Raw genomic sequence first — 15,430 nt, 5'->3', positions numbered from 1 at the left:
TCAAAATTGAATTGAATTAGTTTTTTTTTTATTATTATTGTTACATATATTTTCATGTTTGAATTTCTTAAAACACTATTGTTAGCAGGTATTTCTTTTTCTTTTGCTGGATTCAAAGTAATTATTTACACATCGAGGGTAAACACCTGAAACTTGGCAGGTGGTTTTGGTGTTTATTTTTGCCATGTAGGTTTACTATATTGATTAGTGAAGATCTTTGGGTCGCTGTTTGTAATAAGTATGTCCTTATTAAGGGCGATGGCGTATTGCACCAACACACACACACACACACACACACACACACGTGCGCACGTACAAAGTCCATATCACTATTTAATCTAATGTTGCTAATATTGTTGAGATTTTGTGGATCTTCACAACAACCCCAAAACCTGACTCTTAGAACACACACACACACACGCGCACACACACGCGCACACACACACACACACACACACACACACACAATATGTATTGATACAGATCTGTCACTGTTCAGTGTGGTCAATATCAATGTGCTCAATCTATTACTGAACACACACACACACACACACACACACACACACACACACACACACACACACACACACACACGTACAGTTATTTCCTTTTCCCTCAGTGCGCAGCCGCGAAATCCCCTCCTGGTTAAATCGAAAGTGAAAGCGTGACCCGGATGTGCAGCTACTTCACTCTACAGACAAGAACAACGTGAGTTTATTTATTTTAAAAACTTTATTTTATCTTGATATTTTTTTTGCAATAATAATGTTGTGATGTAGCTGTACTGTTTCTGTTAGCAATGCTAGCATAGGAATCATGCATTTAAATCAAATGAATGAAACCATAATGTTTCATGCACTTGGTCAGTAAAAGAGATGGTCACATTACACTTTTCCTTCAATTGGCTTCTGTTCATATGTCCATCACCATGTGGGAGACAAAGCTCCTGCTCAGTTTTGTATTTTCTTCCATCATAAATCTCTTGTCGTTTTTACCGGAAATCTTATCTCAGTTCAAGCCCCAGTATCACCAAGCTGCCTCTTTTGGGCCCTTGACCAAGGCCCTTAACCCTTTGTCCTCCAGGGGCGCTGTATCATGGCTGACCATGTGCTCTGACAGCAGCTTCCTGGCATCGCATATATATGAAGAAAGAATTTCACACTGTTATAATGTACACGTGTCAAGTAAAATTGTGAATCGCACCTCAAAGTCCCTCAAACGTGAACTTTGGAACTCATTGAATTGCGAAACCTCCTGATATAAAGCTTGTAGCTTCAGTCTCCAGCGTTCACTTGAAGCTAATGTGAAGAAAAGTGTAGTGTGACTACTCCTTGACTGACAGAAGATTAGAAATGATTCTTTTGTCATTGTGCTTCAGTATTAATTCTTTAGAATGGAAATTAAAGCCTAAAATACAAGGTGTTAATATCTTATTATAAGAGATTCTTCGAAAAAACTGAGCTCTAACTATCCTGTCTCAACCTTCTCAGCCTAGACTGAACCACCTGGCAGGCCACAGCTATCACGGTTGTGATTTTCTGTCACTGTCTCCTGCACTCTTTGCCGGTAAGCCTGCAATGTTAGACAGATCTGCCATTACACAAAACTGAAGCCAGACTCAGTGTTCTCTAGTTTGGTCGAGGTGACCAGTTCTTTTTATTCCACTAATCATCTGGAGAAATCTCACAAGAGATAAGGGTGGAAATGTAAATTGCATGCCCATAATGTTTGGGCTCTCAGGTGGCACTGCTTATAAAACAGTCATGATTCTGTAATGGAAATCACTGCATGGGCTTATTAACCTCCATAAATCATAGTGAACAGTTCACCATGTCATCCACAAACGCAGTGTGAACATGATCCAGCACTGCCGCCATCATCTCTGGGCTAAAGCTCATTTAAAATGTACTGAGGCAAAGTAGAAAACTGTTCAGACGAGCTTAATTGTAATCTCTTTTTGGAAACCATGGACACCACGTCCTCCGGACTAAGGAGGAGAGGGACCATCTGTCTTGTTATCAGTGCTCAGTTCAAAAAGCTGCATCTCTGATGGTATGGGAGTGCATTAGAGCCTGTGGAATGGGCAGCTTGCACATTTGGATCAATGATAAACAGTATAGACAAAACGGGTTTTAGAGCAACAAATGCTTCCACCATGGAAGGTCTTGCATATTTGAGCAAGACAATGATAACTGCATACTGCATCTATTACAGTAGCATGATTCGTAATAGAAGAGTCTGGGTGCTGAACTGGTCTGCCTGCACTCTAGACATTTCACCATTTTCTTATCATAAAACAAAAATACAACAAAGGACACCCAGAACTGTTGAGCAGTTAGAATCCTGTATCGGACACATGTGGGACAACATTCCTCTCCCAAAACTTCAGCAACTGGTTCCCTCAGTTCCCAAATGTATACATACAGAAGAGGTGATGCTTGGCCCTGATCTGTTGCAGGCACTGAAATCAAAACTACCTTTTTCTTCCCCTTAAAATGGTATATAATCTTAGCTTAATTTGTTTACTTGTTAATAGTATAAGGATTTAAGAGATTTACAAATCATTTCATTCTGTTTTCATTTACATTTTACACAATTTACACAATTTAATGGAACATATTTTATCCAATCAAATATATGACATTTTTTATTTTGTTATTTCTTGTAGGCTTGAAAAATGGGGACTGGAAGACTCCTTTTTTGCTTTGCTCTGAGTCTGGGCTTGATCAGTATCTACTGTATGACTCCGACAAGTGCCATTGATGTCATTGACAACTTGAATGATCTAAAAAACAAAACAAACTTTGATGAATACCTCTCGACTCTGTGCTGGCTACTCAGTCTAGGTAAAATTGACCAAAATGGAAAACTACGCCTTAATATCAATCCAACTGACAAACATTTAGGCTTTCATCAGTTTAAAAACTTTGAAAAAACCTTTCCTAACTTGTCTAAAACCAATTTTGAGTATTATACTTTTGGCAATGTAATTAAAGCACTAAAAAGTTTGCCTAATTATATTATTAGGAAAATCTGTAACTCGCAGATTAGTTCCAAAAACAATCTTCACAGAATTGTAATTCAAATTGACAAAGATTATCCAAATGTAGTGTTTAAAGTGTATGTTACACAGCACTATAAGGACAAGAACAAAGGCAGTAGTTATGATCCAAAGTTTACCTTTGAGATCAGCATAAAGCTGCTCAAAGAAATCGAAGACATATGTCTGTCTATTCAAGAGCAGCAAACATTTCAGCGTAAACTAGGAAAATTGCAAAATCATCCTCACGTCCATTGGCTTGTGTACATTGTAGAATGTAACACCGATAATAATGTTAAAGAACATACAAAGTCTAATTCTCAAGCCAGTTCCAAGCATTCGCAGTTAGACAAAATAAACCTTGAGCTACAATCCACTCCAAATGGGCAGGCGAGGATCGTATGGGATGGGATCCCGGATGAGATGCTGAGCAAAGAGCTGAAAGTAGGTGTTTACGGAGGAGAAGATGAAGACGACCCTTTGGTAGAGCACCCACTGAACGGAAGGGCGAATGGAGTAATAGACACCGACTTGGATCTTCGTTGTGGTCTTCAACTCCGTCTTCTAGTGCCGGTCACCATCTTTGAATCTGTTTATGAAAGTCCTGAGTTTGATGGCCCAGAGGGTAAAGTACCTGCGGGGACATCGTACATGTTAACAATCATTGTTGGGCTGATAACTATCAGTATTTTCATTTTAATAAGAATGAGGACTGACAACAGACCGAAAGCCACACCTCACTTTGTAACAGTGTCACACGGCAGACCAGGTTTCTGAAATGTGCTGAAGTGAATGCGTCTACAAGTTGATAGGTAGCATTTTCAATGATTTTAATTTTTATAATAAGCACTGCTGTAAGTCACCTAAAAATTTATCAAGATTGATTGGTGCTCATTTTGGCCAAAATGAATATGAAATAGTACTGATAGAGAATCGTACCTATACGAGCCGGTCACCTGACTCATCTATTAATGATGCTTGGGCTAAAAAGAAATCATCCCCAGATACACTTCTTTGTAACATTCCTCGTCAGTCTTAATTTCGTCAGTCTTATTCCATGCTTAGCTTGATAAAACTAACTATCGTAACATTGTGCACACAAGTTTTCCCTAAAATGTAAAGAAATATCTGATTTAATTGCATAACTGTGTTTTGATTACTATTATATTGAGCTATAAAATCTCATCAACCTGTCAAGATGATCACTGAAGCAAGTTTGTGAACCCTCAGCGTTTCAGAAATGACCACGTGACCAAGACATCACTTGCACAATGCTTTTGTGTGCATGAAGATATTTTACCACAAAAAGATTTTTTATTTTGTTTTACTATATAATTATTAATCAAAACAACACTGAAACAGCAAAATAAAAAAATTCACACATTTCAAATGAAGTTATAGCCTGTTGTTGTGAAAAGCTGCATTTAAGCATCGTATTTAATCTTCACCTATCACAATGATGCTTGTAAATAAATTCAATTGTGTCCGTATTTACATAATCCGTTAATGAAGTTAATTAATGATGCATTCACTTTGCAATACTGTATTGATGATGTGTTTACATGTGACAAATGCTTGTGGACTGTAATATTTCTCATCATTAGCTGTTTACATGTATTTTAAACTACACATTTTTTTAATACTTTACACTGAATGAATGCGTCTTTGTGCACAATTATGATATGTAAATGATAGAATGTATTATGTATTGTAATAATTCAATGTGTAAAAGTATTAAATGCTTCTGTTAGTGTTTTTGACCTTTAAAAGCAAAATTGAGTCTTTCCTATTCCACATGTATGTTTCTAAAAAATGTTAAACAATGCACTGGACTACATAAATAAAATACATGAAATTCTACTGAAATAATGTTTTGGTGGACTTGTGTTTCCTTAAACGGACATTATCACCCAAAAAAACCATAGAGGAATACATAATTCTGTGTTAATAATATAGGCCAAGTTTCTCTTTTAGAGAATGTCTACTGATCCACACTGATGCTTTTCCGAATCAGCCCAAATTCTCTGCAATTCTCAATTAAGTTACAATATAGTTTTCTCTGCTTTCTCCTGTTTTTTCTTGTTGCTTATGCAGAGCCGAAGTGGGTTGCAAACTCAAACCTGATGAAAATTTCAATAACCAACTTCCCCTGTTATACAACCAGAATTGACATTCTTGTATCTGTTGCAATTTTCTATGTTTATTAATAACAAAGTGATATCCTCATAAGCACTTTTCTAATGACCTGACAATGTCCATACAAAAGGTAAGGATTTTCTGGGGTGTGAAGAATTTCTGGCCAATAGAAACAAGCCATTTGATGGCTCAGTGTTTTATCCTTGGCCCAAATGCCCATCCATGGGATTATTATGAGCTGCTTGGGACAAAAGTAGTCTATGCACCAACAACTAGCTTAATTTCAGTGCCCTCTGTCAACTTACATTTGCAGAATTTAGTAGATGCCCTCATCCAGAGCGACTCACATTTATTTCATTAAAACAGCTGAGCAGTTATGGTGTTAAGGGCCTTGCTCAGGAACCCAGAAGTGGCAGCTTGGTGTGGCTGGGATTCAAACTCACAACCTTCAGTCTCAAAAATCCAATGCCTTAAGCACTAAGCTACTGCATTCCAAACTTGATATAACCTTTCCTAAATAATTACAAATACTGTCAGGAAAGTCCACCAGATTGAAGGCATGCCTCAGTGTCTCAACTGCTCCAAATGGAAATCCCTAAAGGGGTGTTCCTGCCAAAGGCAAAGGGATGGAGCCCTCAACACCCTCTGCCTCTTAAATTTGGAGATAAAGAGCTGCATCTCGGTTTTAGGGCACAGGGACTGGAGAAGTAAGTGAGAATAAAAAGGACCAAGGCAAACAGTCCCAATCCAAATCCAAATCCAGAACGCATTTTTTATGTGTTTAAGCCTTGAAAATCAATCCCTTCCCAAAATCAGGGGTCTATTTGCCAAAATCTGTGAACTGAAAATCATCAGGGTTAAGTACATAGTAAGACTGACACGATTAAGCACTTATTAACCAAAGTCCAAGGGGTTTAATTCAGGAAATAGAGACCACTTGGTGTAGGTTAGTGTTGGAGAACAAGCTGAGAATTTTTACTGTTTAAATATCAGGTAAGAGCAGGATTATAATAAAAAAATTCATTATTCATTATTTCTGATCATTGGAAATGTATTTTTTACAAAACAAGGAATTAACCTTTAAATCGCATTTAATAACTTGGTTACCTAATTTCTATTTTCTTGATTTCTGCTTTGATGCTTTGAAAGAAAAATGTTCAGAATGTATATAAATTATAGAGTAAAAAGTACATTGACCCAACAATGTCATATCTGTTTGTTCCCGTTTAACAAATTATTCATAAAAATTGTACTTAAAAACACAAATGATTAGTGTCCAATTTTTAATCTACTGGATATAAAAACACGTTATTGATGTTAACCCAAATTAAGCAAATTTTCTTAATAATTCTTCATGAACTTGTTCAGATATTGTATCTTGATTATAATATAACTCCTTTCATAAAGTCCCAGAGGTGGAAAGAGTAATAAAATATTGTACTCTTGTAAAAGAACTTTGAATACATGTAAAGTTACCGCTCTGAAAATCTACTCAGGTAAAAGTAAAAAGTTGCTCATTTAAAATGTAGTTACTTTTTAACAGCAGTGGTGGAGTGGGTGATGAAAGTGTAGTTTAAAAAGTAGATATAAATCTAAAATGTGTTATTAAAGGAATACCTTTACAAATTAAAAGTGCAATTGAAAAAAATATTAAAATAAAAATAAAAAGCACTACAGTCCATTACTTGAGTTTAACATGCACTTATGCAGCATAAAAAAGCTCTTGTTATAATGTTATTTATGATAATGAGAGAAACCGCAAACACAGATTCCGAAATTCCGAGATTGAGCGCATGAATTGAACAACTTGTTCAGTGTGGCCTGCACTTGCAAATGTCTTATTGGTACATTGATGCAAAGTGAACATCAAGCACCCATTACTCTCAGGTTAAGTCAATGAATGTGACAATGTCAAACTCATAGTATCTTCAGTTTCAAAACAGCACTGCTCAACATGTTTAAATTTAATTTTACCATTTTGCTCTGTGTACAGAATCCATCATGGGGTTGTTGAGGCTCCTCTGTTGCCTCTCTCTCTTCTTCATTTGTGCTGGTGCGTCCATGATTGAGACCTTACACAAAATTGAGGATCTAAAAAGCAGAAAGTTTGGGCACGAGTACCCACACCATGGTCTTCTCCTGCTGCACTGGTTGGCCAACCACATCTCAATCGGTCCATCAGAAGAAATCCTGCTTCATTTCGAGCCTGCACGTCGGGACTACGGCTTCCAGACCTATGAAAGTACTAACAACACTGCTCTTCCGAACTTGGAGGACTCAGAAGACAGTGTGTATTACTCGTTGGGAAGTCTCAGTTCAGTGGCGATCCGAACCAAGCTGCCTCCGTATGTCACCCAAGATTACTACAATGCCCTTGAAAACACCAAGAGAGACCTGGACCGCATCGTCCTCCAAATTCAAAGGAGCAACCCAAGACAAGCAGACAAAGTTTATATCACACAAGTAGTGACCAAAGACTCAGAAGACTACGATCCAAATGAAATCTTTGAGATCAGTCCTAAACTCTTAGCACAAGTACAGTTTCTCAAAACCTCTCTTGATTTAATTCAAATCCTCGAATCACATGTGACCAACACTCAAACCTCAGATGATCCTCGACTAGCAATGTCCAAAGAGCAACTTCTCCACCATTTGAAATATTCCGACAAACATCTTCAAACTATTTTTGAGGACCAAAGCTTGAGGTGGCTTCTAAGTCTGGCTGGATATAACATAGAAAACAGGTTAAACATTCATAAGAATACTTGGTTATGTTCACCTGATAATCTGAACCAGCAAGAACAAATCACCAGTGATCCTAAAACACTGTGTGAGGGCCAGCATCCAGTAAAGTTGGAACTGAAATCCACAGAAAACGGTTATGCAAGACTCATTTGGAGTGGTTTACCAAAGAACATGCTAACAATAAACACTACTATTGTCATTTTTAGTAGCGACACGTCTAGTGATATTAGCACGTTCGCAGCAGTCAAATCTTCGGGATCCTATGACACGTACTGGGCACTGAATCATGGTATTCAGCCACGTCTGGTCCAATTCCGTTTCGGCTTTGAGTTTGGTTTCGTTGGCCTTCGTTACGCAGTCATTTGGAGAGGGCCCCAGTTTGACGAGGCTAACAGAGTGCTTCCTACCGACATTACTGGCTACAACGCAAGCCTTCAGCTTTTCACGAGAAATGGCTACGCATGTGCTCGGATATACATCAGAAGATCTTTTTCGGATTTCAAAACAGCGTTTGCCAATGCATGGGTGTCTTTCTATACCAGTGAGAATGATCAGAACAAAAAATATACACAGTATGAGTGGGTCACCAAATTCAAGAAAGGTGTGGATACTAAAGAATATCACATCTATGAGTATATGTCATCCATGAGTATTGCACCTGGAGTCCAAGCCCGCTTGATGCTCTCTGATGACAGTATTTACAGTCTGATTTTTACCTCGAAGGCGTCTGTGATGGCCCGCACTACTCCTTGGGAGAGTCAGTAACTAATTACAGCTTGGGTGAAAATGACTGATGAAATTGGTGCATCGCAAACAGAAGCATTGCATGCAAAAATAACAAAAACAGATTATTTATATATATATATATATATATATATATATATATATATATATATATATATATATATATATATATATATATATATTAAATGCCTCTTAAATGATAGAAAAAAAATGTTTTAAACAAAAAAACCTTTATATTTTGGCTTTTTCATAAGCGTCAAACCAATTGCATTTAAGAAATAAAAATGATATCGCAACACTTGGTCAGAAGATCTTGATTGTTATTTTTTGGAACACCAGCTCTGAAAGGATGTTAGGTTTCCAAGATTTACATTCATATTTAATAACAGGTTCCCTGGCGCTCTCACCGCTGCGGCCTGGGTTCGATCCCCGGTCAGGGAACCAACCCCAGCCATTAGGGTTGCACAAGCCTTAGTGCCGGTCCCAAGCCCAGATAAATGGGGAGGGTTGCGTTAGGAAGGGCATCCAGTGTAGAAACGTGCCAAATCAAACGTGCGGATGGTCTGCTATGGCGACCCCTAATGGGAGAAGCCGAAAGAAAGTTTCATTTATATTCATATTTAAGAACCTGCCCTTAATATGGTCACCCTGTTTCTTTCCTTTTCTTTGGTGCTTTTAAAGGAACATGTTCAGTATGTATACATCCCAAAAGTGGATTGAGCCAAAAAGGTCATATATATATATATATATATATATATATATATATATATATATATATATATATATATATATATATATATATGCTCCTATTCAGCATATTTTTTTTACAGTTTTTCTCAATTGCTTAAACACTAAACCCTATTATCTGAACCAAATGTCTGAACCCACTGATTGAATAAATCACTCTTTTGGCAAAACCATAAACACTTTTCACCTGTTTAGACACAACTTGCAAACATATTTTCATTGTGATGCACCCATGCTGCATAATGGTGAGCACAGGTGACAAAAGTCAAACACAATTAAAGCACAAGTGTCACCACTTGAACACAACAACTCAAAATGTATCACTCTTGTGGCTAATAATGTGAGGGAACATATAGAGTAATCCAGTTCAGAGAGCACTGGTTTGTGAGACCCTACAATGGATAGAAATCTGAGAGGAAGAGTTAGAACAGGTAAATACCTTTTTGACATTATAGTACAGTATGTAAATGTTGACAGCAATTACTGTATGACAGACTATATACTACACCACAGTATACTGTAAGTAAATATATGTTTCAGTACATCACTGTACCAATGTACTGTAGTATTGTAATGGAGGGTTGGTTTAACTGTTTGTAGGCCTAGTATTCCATGTATATTTTTTGTAACTCCATGTTCTCTTTTTGTAGAATTGAAAGACTGCCACATGGGGGTGGGAGGACAGGTATGTTCTCCCCACACCAAGAGACCCTAATTGTTGATATGGTCCGTGAGAACAATGCCATTAAACTGAGTGAAATTCAGCAGAAGATCATTAAGGACCATGTAAATTTTGAGGGTATCAACAGTGTCAGCCTCTCTACTGTTGATCGTGTCCTCAAGCGCAACAGACTGCACATGAAACAGCTATGCAGAGTGCCCTTTGATTGCAACTCAGACAGAGTCAAAGAGCAAAGATTCCAGTATGTACCGGTTGGCATATATCCAGACACATTCATTGTTGATTACTCTAAGTAGTGATTTACTGTAGTGGCCTAAATCACTTTTTCTGTATTACTTACAAAACTATATCTATTTCTACAGAGGGTTCTTCAACTGGATGCAATGGAAAGACCCCATGAATACTTGTACACGGATGAAGCTGGGTTTAATCTCACCAAAAGTAGAAGGAGAGGCCGTAATGTGATTGGCCATCGGGCCATTGTTGGTGTTCCTGGGCAGCGTGGTGGCAATGTCACATTATGTGCTGCCATCAGCAATCATGGGGTTGTCCACCATCATGCCAACCTGGGGCCCTACAACACTCACCAGCTCCTCATTTTCCTCAATCACACATGAGATGCTCTGTTAGGGCCATGGGCGTAAATCCCGGGGGTGACGGAGGGGACATGTCCCCCCCCATCCGAGGGTGTCTCCCCCCCCAATAAAAATATTTTTAAAAGTCGCACTCTCTATTCTATGTATTCTCTATTATATGAAAAATATATGTATGTATACCTAAAATAATTGTGTAAATAGAAAAAAAGCGCAAAAATGCATTTAGAAACAGTTGAGTTCCCCCCTCCCCTTCCTCACAGTGGTTTGACCCACTGCCTGTTTTCTCAGTTTATCTCACCTTCACTACACACACACGAGTCAGGTGTGTGTTCATCTCACCTTCACTACACACACGAGTCAGGTGTGTGACTGCAGCTCAATTAATGTTCAACTCCATTAACTAGGGTATTTTATTCATTTTAAATAAAGCGATTCTCTTTAATGTAGTTGATGCAGACTCATTCATAAATTAGTTGCAGCAAAAATGCTGATTACGGATGTAATTTTCCATGAATCTGCTCTATTAGTGAATAAAATATCACTTATCTAGTGAACGTTAGCTTGTTTATAATAGCTTGTAGCATAGTGCACTGACACTAACACACCAAAGCCGTTTCACATGCAGTGTTTTATTTGGGACTTGGAATAATGTTAACATTAACACACAATTAGCATATTGTTTATCTGTGCATTTACTAAATATGCACTGTGCTACATCTGAACTGACCCCACTGTGTTTTTATAATCAATTTCTATTCTGTTCTTAAGTGTCTTCATTAATTTGTAAATAAAATGTTAAACATTTTTTTTAATTCCTTGTTTTTATTGTTGTGGTTATTTTTAATGATAGTTTTACTTTCTTTATGTAAAGCAGTTTGAATTAGCATTGTAATTGACGCAGTCTCCATGCTACAATAATAATGTACTGTGTCTTTATACTGTAAGTACAATTTGACTGTTTTATTTGTGTCCCCCCTCAAAAATTGTTCATGAGAAATTTTATATTAATTGTCCCCCCCTACTGTTAAATGAAATTTACGCCCATGGTTAGGGCAGCAGGATGAGCATCCCATCTATGTTGTTGTTTGGGACAATGTGAGTTTTCACAGAGCCCTCCAGGTTAGAGAGTGGTTCAATATGAACCAAGGTTTTATCAATCTTTGCCTTCCACCGTACTCGCCTTTCCTAAACCCCATTGAGGAATTCTTCTCCTCATGGCGATGGAAGGTATATGAACGCCAACCTTACACCAGAGTAAATCTCCTGCAAGCCATGGGACTTGCCTGTGGTGACATAGGTGTTGAGGCATGCCAAGCCTGGATACGGCATGCCTGGGGTTTTCCCCCGTTGCCTGGCCAGACAAAATGTGGCCTGTGATGGGGATGAAGTCCTGTGGCCTGCTAAATGTGCTAAATGCACAGGGTTTTTTTGTTTTGCAACATGCATTTATCCTACAGTGAACAATAAACATTTATTTCTCCAGCTTCATGTCCTGAGCATTGTGTTTTCTATTTTTCTAGTGACTGTTCCGTAGTGATTTTATTTTTGATTGACTCGGGGCAACTGATTTGACAACATAGTTCAGTTTTGAGCACAGATTGAACTGTTTTGAGGTGAAAGTTTGATTTTGCAAGAAGAGTCTGAGGTTTTGTGAATGTAGCTTGAGAATTGGGTTTTGTGTTCACAGTTTAGAGAAAAGAAGAGCAGCTTTCAAGAAATGTGTCTTAGCAATCGAGAAAAACTGTATTACATAGTGTGTTCAAAAATAAAGACAGAGAGCAGAAGATGAAGTACACAGATCAAGTATTTAAGTAAATTAAGTGAAAATAAGTGCAAATTAGACCAAACTCTCCATATTTCTCTTTTTTATTCTGTTTAGTATTGCAATTCTCAGTTCTCAGTTCTTTTCTCAATTCTCAGTTATTTCTGGTGAAACCAGAAATAAAACTCTGGTGCCTGTAGCAAGTTCTTCTGGGTTTATTAACCCAAATGTGTTTTGCTTTTAGGTCAAAAACTTGTTTGCTCAGTTGTCCCTCATCAAACCCTAATATTGTATAAGATACAGTAAGACTTGATCTCTTTCAAGACACAGACTGGGGAGTTACAAAATCAAAAGATGGCTCTGAGCAGAGATATTGAGCCATGGCTTCTGGATGTGGTCTTGGATTATCCACCAAAACTAACTTAAAATTATATCCTTGAATGCACTTTTCTAAGAACCTGACAATGTCCATCCTGAGGGTAAGGGTTTTCTGGGGTGTTCCGCAAACTCAGTAGCTTCCGCAGTAGCTGGCATTGCCCTGACAATTCAATGTCAATTCATTAAAGAAGCCTGAGGGCAATTTGGTCAACAATGTAGACTTTTGTACAAAATCGTCCTCTCACAACGTAATTGTATCTGGGAGAAGCCTCCTTCTTAAGTGTCGGACATTTATGTGTGAGGTGTCAATCACTGACAGAGGTTTTTCAGTTTGTGTGTGTAAACATGTGAGAGTGTGTGTGTGTGCGTGTGTGTGTGTGTGTGTGTGTGTGTGTGTGTGTGTGTGTGTGTGAACAGCCGAGTGTGTGAGTGTGAACAGCCAAGTGTGTGTGAACAACCGAGTGTGTGTGAACAGCTGAGTGTGTGAGTGTGAACAGGTGAGTGTGAACAGGTAAGTGTGTAAGTGTGAACAGCTGAGTATGTGAGTGTGAACAGGTGAGTGTGAGTGTGTGGGTGTGAACAGGTGAGTGTGTGAGTGTGACCAGCTGAGTGTGTGAGTGTGAACAGGTGAGTGTGAGTGTGAACAGCTGAGTGTGGGTGAGAACAGGTGAGTGTGTGAGTGTGAACAGCTGAGTGTGTGAGTGAGAACAGGTGAATGTGTGAGTGTGAACAGGTGAGTGTGTGGGTGTGAACAGGTGAGTGTGTGAGTGTGAACAGGTGAGTGTGTGAGTGTGAACAGCTGAATGTGTGAGTGTGAACAGCTGAGTGTGTGGGTGTGAACAGGTGAGTGTGAGTGTGAACAGCTAAATGTGTGTGAGTGTGAACGGCTGAGTGTGTGAGTGTGAACGGCTGAGTGTGAACGGCTGAGTGTGTGAGTGTGAACAGCTGAGTGTGTGAGTGAACAGGTGAATGTGTGAGTGTGAACAGCTGAGTGTGTGAGCGTGAACAGGTGAGTGTGTGTGAACAGGTGAGTGTGTGAGTGTGAACAGGTGAGTGTGTGAGTGTGAACAGCTGAATGTGTGAGTGTGAACAGCTGAGTGTGGGTGTGAACAGGTGAGTGTGTGAGTGTGAACAGCTAAATGTGTGTGAGTGTGAACGGCTGAGTGTGTGAGTGTGAACGGCTGAGTGTGAACGGCTGAGTGTGTGAGTGTGAACAGCTGAGTGTGTGAGTGAACAGGTGAATGTGTGAGTGTGAACAGCTGAGTGTGTGAGCGTGAACAGGTGAGTGTGTGTGAACAGGTGAGTGTGTGAGTGTGAACAGGTGAGTGTGTGAGTGTGAACAGCTGAATGTGTGAGTGTGAACAGCTGAGTGTGGGTGTGAACAGGTGAGTGTGTGAGTGTGAACAGCTAAATGTGTGTGAGTGTGAACGGCTGAGTGTGTGAGTGTGAACGGCTGAGTGTGAACGGCTGAGTGTGTGAGTGTGAACAGCTGAGTGTGTGAGTGTGAACAGGTGAATGTGTGAGTGTGAACAGCTGAGTGTGTGAGCGTGAACAGGTGAGTGTGTGAGTGTGAACAGCTGAGTGTGTGAGTGTGAACAGGTGAATGTGTGAGTGTGAACAGCTGAGTGTGTGAATGTGAACAGCTGAGTGTGTGAGTTTAAAAAGTTGAGTGTGTGAGTGTGAACAGGTGAGTGTGTGAGTGGGAACAGCTGAGTGTGTGAGTGTGAACAGGTGAGTGTGTGAGTGTGAACAGCTGAGTGTGTGAGTGTAAAAAGTTGAGTGTGTGAGTGTGAACAGGTGAGTAAAACAGGATTGGGTCTAAAGCTTCATCCTAAATAAATGATATAGATTAGAATTAATATTTTATTTAATTTAATTTGAATTTCCAGCATGTTTATATCCCACGTTTTAATATTGATTTTTTATTTTTATTTGTGAAGATTAAAACATTTCAAAGCAAATAGTAGAAAAGAGAAGTGTGTGAACTTTGTAAACATAAACATGTTATCAAACAACCCAGTATTTTAAATATACCACAGTGGCCTTACATTAGATTATCAGATCTTCATCAGATTATTCAGCCTGAAATAGCAAAAAAATTATGATTATGATAACAATATAAAATACTATAAAAATATGAAAGTGAAGCGTTAAAGGCAGAGTGAACTGTTTGCTCAGGAATTATCCTCAGTGCTACCAGTTCATCCTCAGCAAGGTCAAATCATTTAGAAAAAAACAGAATAAATAAAAGCTCCAAAAATATTGACTCAGACCAATGATTTATTCGTCTCCTACCAGCTCCAAGGTCCATTTTATCCTCATAACAGGAATAAACTTTCCATTTATTCAGATAAAAAAAAATCCAACCTCTTTCTTTGAATTTTTCCTCCTCACAGGGAAACTAATGCTCCAAAAACTACACAACTACACACACACACACACACACACACACACACACACACACACACACACACACACACACACACACACACACACACACACAGGAATGGACAGTATTTTTGTAATTTGTATTTAAGAGGGTTGATGAAAATGCCATTATATTTTGTATCAAAAGAATTCATTTTTTTGTATTTTTGTAG

The 15,430-nt window shown here is 38.6% G+C and overlaps 2 protein-coding genes across 2 annotated transcripts; both read left to right on the top strand.

The window, feature by feature from the left end:
* Positions 1-598: 598 nt before the first annotated feature.
* On the top strand, positions 599-4,906 carry LOC124381456. The gene is made up of 3 exons (XM_046843082.1): positions 599-708; positions 1,491-1,566; positions 2,669-4,906. Exon 3 carries the CDS (start codon positions 2,678-2,680, stop codon positions 3,815-3,817), a length of 1,140 nt encoding a protein of 379 aa, XP_046699038.1. The 5' UTR covers positions 599-708; positions 1,491-1,566; positions 2,669-2,677; the 3' UTR covers positions 3,818-4,906.
* A 1,174-nt stretch (positions 4,907-6,080) lies between these two features.
* Positions 6,081-8,769, top strand: LOC124381550. Its single transcript, XM_046843289.1, has 2 exons — positions 6,081-6,169; positions 7,170-8,769. The coding sequence occupies exon 2, from the start codon at positions 7,178-7,180 to the stop codon at positions 8,684-8,686; it is 1,509 nt and encodes a 502-aa protein (XP_046699245.1). The 5' UTR covers positions 6,081-6,169; positions 7,170-7,177; the 3' UTR covers positions 8,687-8,769.
* The last annotated feature ends 6,661 nt before the right edge of the window (positions 8,770-15,430 follow it).

This window comes from Silurus meridionalis, chromosome 28, assembly GCF_014805685.1.
Source record: "Silurus meridionalis isolate SWU-2019-XX chromosome 28, ASM1480568v1, whole genome shotgun sequence".
Lineage (NCBI taxonomy): Eukaryota > Metazoa > Chordata > Actinopteri > Siluriformes > Siluridae > Silurus > Silurus meridionalis.
This window is presented reverse-complemented; position numbering and strand designations above follow the sequence as displayed.